The 8,323-nt window shown below is 45.9% G+C and overlaps 1 protein-coding gene across 3 annotated transcripts in view; it reads left to right on the top strand.

Moving 5' to 3' along the window:
- SFXN5 (sideroflexin 5) overlaps positions 1-8,323 on the top strand; it is a 270,380-nt gene that overhangs the window by 158,345 nt on the left and 103,712 nt on the right. For all 3 annotated transcript variants that reach the window (XM_019526158.1, XM_019526156.1, XM_019526157.1), the window contains exon 10: positions 1,390-1,480. In XM_019526158.1, the coding sequence (XP_019381703.1) occupies positions 1,390-1,480 (91 nt within the window). The remainder of the gene's footprint in view (positions 1-1,389; positions 1,481-8,323) is intronic.

Here is an 8,323-nt window from a genome sequence, read left to right as displayed (position 1 = left end):
GCCTTATTGCTCAGGCAGTAGCAGCAGCCAAATGATCAGAACTTTTCCTCCTCAACCCCCTAATTTTCAGAGGCTGGCAGCCTTTCTAAAACTTTCATATTTGGGGTTTAAATTTGGCAGGACTTGGGATATCTGAGCAAACACCGCTCAACTGAGGATGAGAAAAAAAGAGATGCTTTTTTCCATTATAACAACAAAAAATGTTATGCCTTCTGCACACTGCTAGAGCCAAGGTAACAGGTGACAGTGAAATGGGTCCATTTGGCAGGTGTATGTCCATTAGGGTACAGAGGTGCCCTGTCAGCATCCTGGTGAAGATCTGCTTGGATCTGGCAAAGTTCTAAGGGTTTGATAGTTATTATTGCGCTTGTACATTGTTCAAACAGCCAGAGGTGCTTTTCAGCCTCTCCCAGTAATCTCAAAGAAAACAATATGCACTGTGCCTGCATGTGAAAATAAGAACAGGTTGGAAAATGTTTCCCCATCTTTAGAAAACTTAGATATTTTTGCATAAGAGGAAAAAAAATGAAATCCCCCAAATGAAAATTTCTTGGTAGTTTTTGGGGGAAATTTCCATTTATTTTTTTACCTCTTTTGGCTAAACACAGGATAGGAAATACAGGAAACATCTGTTTGCAGCCCCAAATTTCCTATTTTGATGGGTTTTGGTCTCCAGATGAAAAATCAAACACTTGAGGAAGGCAGATACTTCTTACAAATGTATTTGGTGAGTTGAGAACCCTGTTTTCTACTGAAATGAGTTTGGATGGAAAATTTTTGGCCAGCTTATCTTGTAACCCACATTTGTCCCCCTGCTATTGGCTGGACAGAGACCCTGACAGAAGCCTTGTGGTTACAGATGTGAAGCTAATTTTGCTTCTTAGTTGAAATGCTACAAGTAAAATGTTAAAGTTGGTTAATATACTGCTTGCAACAGTTTAAAGTGTTACAAATAGTAAAATGCAGAGAGCTCGGTGTCATTAAATCACTAGAGGATGCTGCAAAAATTGTGTAGTTATAATAAGCTGTCTGTCTGTTCACTGTATAGCTGAGGTGTAAAGCAGTGAAACCTCTGTATTCACTAGAGAGAAGAGCTGCAGATATCAGAGCAAATCTGAGAAAATTCCATTGAACTGGATACAAAGAGAAACCATCCAGAAGAGTTGAGTGCAATGGATTCAACCTTTCCTTTGGTGGAAGCGAGGGAAGGGAACACCAGCTAGGTTACCTTGCTTGACTGAGTTTTGGAATGATTTCAGGAGCAAAAGGCCTCTCTTATCTCCATTTATCAGTGTGAAGAGGACCTCTTGGTCGCTTCAGGTCTTGGAATTTGTTCCACCCCTTGTAACTAAATGCTTCCATCTTTCTGTTTGATTTCTCTGCCTAAAGGTGGGCCTTAATGTTCTGGTTCAGAGAGCGAACAAGTTTACCCCAGCCACCCGTCTCTTGATCCAGAGGTTTGTGCCATTCCCTGCTGTAGGTAAGACAATACATTTTCTCTCTACTTTGTGTGTTTGTGATACTTATCTAACTATGGATTCATGCTCTTCCACCTATGCAGGTAGTTTCTGTCTTTGTGACTTGCGCTGCCATTAGAATGCCAAGCAAACCACATTGCCAAATTATACAATGAGTGGTTGGGATTACGTTTTCCTAACCAAGGAATTTACTGTTACAGGGGGACCTTGATGTTGGTTGGTAAAGAGCAGTCTATTTGGGTCACTCATGCCATCAAGAGAAGATTGGGCTCTTCTGAACTCTACTTTAGGTGATTGTATAGCCCTGTCTTGGAGCAAACAAACTCTAACGCCTGCTGTTTATGGAGCATGGTTTGGTTAATAGAAAGCACTTGCAAGGTGTTACCAGGGTGACATGTTTTGGTTTGTATCTTTGAAATATCATTTAGGTCAGGAGTTGGCAAACTACAGCCAGGTTTGGATGCAGCCCATGAGGGTCTGATTCTGTGTTGGTGGGACACCAATTTAAAAGGGACACACTGGGCATGTCTACACATGTAATTACACGCACCTAAACTTAATGCATTTTTGTTTAAGGTGCATTAAGGTGATTTAGGCGTGCGTCTGCGCATAGACACACGCACATTAAGGTGCATTAAATTTAGGCTGGCATAGCCAAGCTGCATTAGCCCACATGTAGCCGTGCTAATGCACATTAACGCAGAGTGCATCCATTAACACACACTGCGTTAAGGCATATTAAGCATGTACATGTGAGCTACTGTGACTTAGCTATGCCAGCGTAGATTTGGTTTTTGCTTTAAGCAGATATCAAATTTAGGAAGGATTAGCTTAAAATCAGGATTTTTAAGGTATATTAAAGGTGTGTGTCCACACATGTGTGCCCTTAATGCATCTTAAAAATGGTAATTTTAGGCTAATCCCCCTAAAGGGGCCACGTGTAGACAAGCCCACTGAAGCAGCAATTTAAAGCTTTCTGATCTGTGCCCTCACCACCAAATTTGCCCTTCTGTATTAGTGTTCTCCATAGCTTTCAGTGGAAAGGGGCACAGAGCAGGGAGGAGATTGGAGTAGCTGGGGAGGAGGATTGGCAGTCCATGGTGGTAGCTGGGTCACAAGTGTCCAGCCTGCTGCTCAGAAAAGTTGCCAGCCCCTGATTTGGGTGAAGAAGGCTACCTTTTTAAGTGCAAGAAGATTTGGAACTGTCGTTAAAGTATTCCAGAGCAATGAGAAAATATTACAGAAAGAACATGTTTTAGTAACGGGTAACAAGTTTCGAGGGCTGAGGTCAGAGTGCAGGGATCTGCACATGGTGCAGTTATTTAAGGGGTTGCTGTCCAGTGCCCGTCTGCTCTTCCAGGCAGGGACCATCCCATTTCCTTATAAAGAGGGAGGAGATCTTGAACCCCTTCCCCTCCCTGCCCATGAGACACCCACATTCATTTTGAATAGCAGTAGTGAGAACTAGGTGTTAATGCAGTAGCCAGCTGCTTCTGGAGCTCTGCTTTCAAACCTACTTATAGGTTCCAAGTGAGGCAATTATTCCTGGTATTAACCTCTCCTTGGTGTTTAGAAAGCACAACACAATTAGAAGTAGAAGCACCAATTCCCAGTGAGATCTGGCGCAAATCACAACCGGATTTGCAAATGGCCTTATATTGGGGCGTCTTATTTTTTAAACACCCAAGTTAAGCATGCTCTTTAGAGACACCGAGCATCTTCAGCTCCCACCAAGTCTGGTTGGAGGAGAGGGTAAGCTGGTCTTTTAACAACTAGGCCCAGAGATTCTTAATTTGGATGCACAGAAGTATACATCCTCATCAGGATCTGGGGGAACGTCTGTTCACCAGAGTGCCCCAAGGGATGACAAGATCGAACGGTCACAAACTCTGCCGCGACCGATTCAGGCGGGACATAAGGAAGAACTTCTTCGCTGTCCGAGCCCCCAAGGTTTGGAATAGACTGCCGCTGGAGGCGGTGCAAGCACCCACTTTGAACACCTTCAAGACACATTTGGATGCTTATCTTGCTGGGATCCTATGATCCCTACTGACTTCCTGCCCTTCGAGCAGGGGGCTGGACTCTGATCCTCTGGTGTCCCTTCCAGCCCAAATGTCTATGCAGTCTATGAAGTCTGTGGCTACTGTTAGAAGTATTGGCCTTGACCTTTTTGTGCCTTTTATGTTTTCTGGTCTCCCCAACAGCCTTACCACAGACAGACAGACCCTGGATATCTGTTCCGTGAAGCTCTTAGGACACTTGGCAAACACAAATAATGATCATACTTGTCTGCCTATAAGACCGGTTGTGTGGATTGCTTGTGGTGCACTTTAAACCTGAACTGTTCCCCAGGCTTCTGTAAAGCAGTTCTCCCTTTTCATCCGGGAAAAGTGTGACTCCTTCCAGGACCTCAGTAGGCAACAACAGTTGTAAATGGTATATTCTATGCTGGGTAGAATGTATATGGTGTTGGTTTAGCATCATAAGCAAATAGGACTGGAAGGGGCCGCACAAGGTCATCTAATCCAGCCCTGCTCAAGGCAGGATCATCCCTGTCTAAACAATCCCAGCCAAGCACCCATCCAGCTTCCTCAGTTCCCAAGCTTGTGGGTTCTCAGTGGGTTCAAGGTGCCTATACCCAAGCAAATGCACCTAATCTCATCTGAACATAGAAGCTAAGCAGTCCTGGGCTGGGTTCATAGTTGGATAGGAGGCTCCCTTGTATCTCCAACTCCTGGGATTACAAATGAAGGGGCTGTGGGTGAATGCTGGGGCTCAGATCCTGCTCCGTCTCTAATATATTTAAGGCTAGGAACATACATAACTTGGAACCACTTTACAGCGGAAGGGAGAATTTCTGCTTAGGTACAGGCATGAGCTGCTCTAATGTCACTGTTACATCTGCTTACTCTCATAGCAGTTCAAGTAAACTAAATCTCTGTAAATATAACTCTGTGAGAAACAGGGGTAAGGCCACAACCATTTTGCTTCAGCACAGGAGTATGCAGAGGTAATGGTTACATCGGAACAACATATAGCAGTGTCATTTCATAACCATGCTATTGTAATGTCTGGGTGTGTATGCCCTAGGTAGCACTTAGATTTTTTTTGTTATCTAAGCCTCTAAGGCTGATCTTTTCCACCCTGCTCAAGTCTTGGAAAACACTTAACCCATATGCTTTTGTAATGCATTGGTGTATTCTTCCAATCACTATTTCACACAAAATGCACAAATAACATTGGGAGCTGGGGCCAGAACCCAGACCTCCCGCCCTGGGGAGTGTCGTCTCTGCTGGGCTACAGAATCAGGCTCTCTCTTCCCTTCTGTCCTAATCTATGATATTTGCATTCCTTTTTCTCCAATAATCCAGTTGCAACACAGGGCATGGAGGAAGTCCTCTTTTCTGCCAGCATATAGGCTGGTGTTTAGGGCACTCTTGTGGGACATGTGGGTTTGAATCCACTCCAGTTGGCTACCTGAAGGGAAAGCTGTCATTTCACCAGCTTCCTCTTGACCAAGCTTGGCATCAGCTAACTCCAGATCAACCCCTGGTATAGGCAGATCTCCTCAAGTCATCAACAGGTCATGATATTAGAGAGTGCAGCCATCCTTCAGACTGATTGGACTAGTTCTGTGATGTGAGTTGAAGAACAAGACCTCAACATGTTATTTAAATATCCAGGTAGTAGCCAAGTAAGGTTTCAGTCCTGTGAGGTGCTGGGGGGGTCCACACCAGCATTTTGGAAATGAATTGGGAATTCAGGATAGCTAGCACTTTGCTGCACAATATAAAGGGATTTTAGTGTAAGTTAGAATCAGGCCTTCTGGGATTCAGTACGGACTTAAATGGTACCTAAGCCTAGCACAGACTCTGCACAGAGGTAAATCTAACCTTTAGAGCTAAGCAAATTCTCCATGATTGTTAATGTTCATTGGATGATTTTTTTGTGTTGTTGAAATGATTGCATGTATTCATCACTCCAGGCTCTTATATTTCTCCAGCATGTGGCTCTCAATCAGCAGACCATTCAGGAATTGCACACTTCTAAAGGAAATATGCAGTTCAGACTTAGCTACCAGCAGCTATTTGATCAGTCAGTCCCAACACTCACAATCACGAATGCCTGTACTGCTAAAGACTCATGTTCATGGCAAGTAAGCACAGAGGGTCAGGAATACAGCTGGCTGAATAGTTGTACTTGGCCTTTCCCATTATTCATTCAGTTTGACTTGAAGAGTTCTCGTACATCACAGATTGCCATTAAAGTCACGCTTCTCCTGCACTGGCGAAAGAGAAGAATAGAGTTCCCCCTAGTGCACTGTGGCTGTAGGAGGATATTGTACCAAGAGGGGGATGCGTCCTTCGAATTGCTGAAGACTGCGGCAAAACAGCCTTGTAGCAAAGGAACTGTTCAAAGCTGTGGCAGAAGTTGTGTCAAAAGCAGGAAGCTTATTTCTCAAAGTTCAGTTTCCACCCCCAACCAGTTGAAATAACAGTAAATATTGACTCACCATAGAAAATGACAATCCTAAAGCACTTTGCATTCAAGATGTATAGTACTGCTGTACTGGACAAACTGGAGACAAAATCAAGGGCCTAAATCAATGATAGACTTCATCCTTATGGTAGCAAAAATGGATGCAGTGCTCTTGCTGAGGGAATGCCAACTTTTAGGAGCTTCCTATGGAAAAAGGCAGAACAGTGAGAATAGTGGGCATCCCTCTGCCCCTAGCTCTTTGGAAGTACAAAATGAAACTATGCTGCAGTTTTGTCATTTTTATAGTTTGCTCCAGGAGGGGAGACCTACCTTGGAACAAAGGTGCTGCCTGTGGTACAGTGGTGTTCAGCCTTTTGGCCCTGTAGGCCAGATGAGTGGTGCAAAGCTACTCTGTGGGCCAGTTTGGGCTCTGGGACCCAGCACACTCCCCTACACACCAGAATTGCAGCCTGGGGGCTTAGCACCATCCCTTCTCAGCCCCCAACACTGGGTTTGGGCCCTGGAGTCTGACACCGCTCCCTCCCACACCTTGGATTGGAACCAGGTGTCTCTGCGCTGCCCCTGCCCAGTCCTGCATGCTGGGATCCAGCACCTGACCCAACATGCAGGGCCTGGAGATCCCCCTGGGTCTGGAAATTTGGAAGCAGGGGTGGAGCCACCACTCCCTCACTGCTAAATTTCCAGACCCAAATGACACAGGCCCACAGGCCAGATCTGGCCCGCAGGCTGGAGGTTAAGCCCCCCTGCAGTACAGCAGTGTTGTCCTTCTGTTGACCAGTTTCAGGGGGTTGTGGACTGTTGCCATTTGGAGGAGAAAGACCAACGCCATCCCAAATGCCTTTGATGCAGTCCTGCTTGCTTGCAAAGGATGTATGAAGTCCTGTTTGCTGGATGCAGCAGAAAGCAACCAAGTGAGTGCTCCCCTGCTTACAATCCCAACCCCCTTTTTCCAGCCAGCACTTGGCCCCAAATCTTTCCTTTGTGCTTTTCTCAGGGCTGCATTCCTGCTAGTTCCCAAGGAGTGTGCCCTTGGCTTCTTTCTTGCTGTCTTCATTGTCTCCACTTAACAAACTTATGAAAAAAGGATGAGGGCGAAAGACCCCAGGGACAGAGGCATTGCCACATAGCAGCAGCTCCATTGCAATTACCCATGCACATGCATGTGCCCCATGGTAGTAGAAGCTAATCCTCAGTAACTTACCCTGATTTCATTGAGGGTCTGAGCAGCTGTGGTTAAACTTCTTACTGTGGATAACAGCATGTGCATGCTGACTTGTAATGGAGCAGGGCCTGTGCAGCAAGCCTCCGCTCCCTTTACCATACAGTGCATGATATGTCCATATGCTCCTCCTTTGCCCCTGTCCCTTTTACAGGCACACAGACCATCACAGAACAATAGCTAGGTATCCTCTACTGCTCACCTGTGCCATTGTTCTGTGTGCTGACATGTGCCTTAGTTTGAGTGGAGCCTGGTACTGTTTCAGCTACTTATACCCATTATGGAACCACCTTTCTTACAAGTCTCTTAGATAAAGGGCCGTAACTAAGCCCAGCATTCCTTCCCAAAGCTAAACTTGTGCAACCACGTTTTCTAGCGCTCTTGGAATAAAAAAAAAAAAGAAGATATCTGAGTATCTTAAAAGACTAATCGCCAGTCAGGAGCCATTGCTGACCTGGATAATGATTATTGCAGTGATTCCACACATTTAATGAAGCTTCTTCTATTTCTGTAGCAGGCCATTAAAGTGAGAACTCTTTAGAGCTTGGTTCAGTTTTAAAGCTTCACCCAAGTTGGTTCTTCTGCTGACTCTGCATCAGACAATTTTCATCCCCAGTTTAGACTGCTGCTCAGCAACAGGTGAAATTCTCCAGCCTCTGGTAGATAGCAGAAGACAAAGAAGCATACATCTGCGGCACTGGTCAGGCCACAGTTGGGGTACTGCATCCAGGTCTGGGCGCCGCACTGCAGGAGGGATGTGGACAACATGGAGAGGGTCCAGAGGAGGCCACTCGCATGATCGGGGGCAGCAGGGCAGGCCCTACGAGGAGAGGCTACAGGACCTGAACCTGTTCAGCCTCCACAAGAGAAGGCTGAGGGGGATCTAGTGGCAGTTTACAAACCAGTCGGGCGGACCAGCAGGCACTGGGGAAGTCCCTGTTCCCCCGAGCAATGCCAGGAGTGACTAGAAACAATGGACACAAGCTGGCAGAGGGGAGATTTAGGCTAGACATCAGGAAGCGCTATTTCACTGTTAGGGCGGCTAGGATCTGGAACCAACTTCCAAGAGAAGTGGTGCTGGCTCCTACCCTGGGGGGCTTTAAGAGGAGGCTGGATGAACACCTGG

The sequence above is a fragment of the Gavialis gangeticus genome, unplaced genomic scaffold, assembly GCF_001723915.1.
Source record: "Gavialis gangeticus isolate Ggan-Ray unplaced genomic scaffold, GavGan_comp1, whole genome shotgun sequence".
Classification (NCBI taxonomy): Eukaryota; Metazoa; Chordata; order Crocodylia; family Gavialidae; genus Gavialis; species Gavialis gangeticus.
The sequence above is the reverse complement of the archived record's forward strand: the minus strand, read 5'-3'. Positions and strand labels throughout refer to the sequence as shown.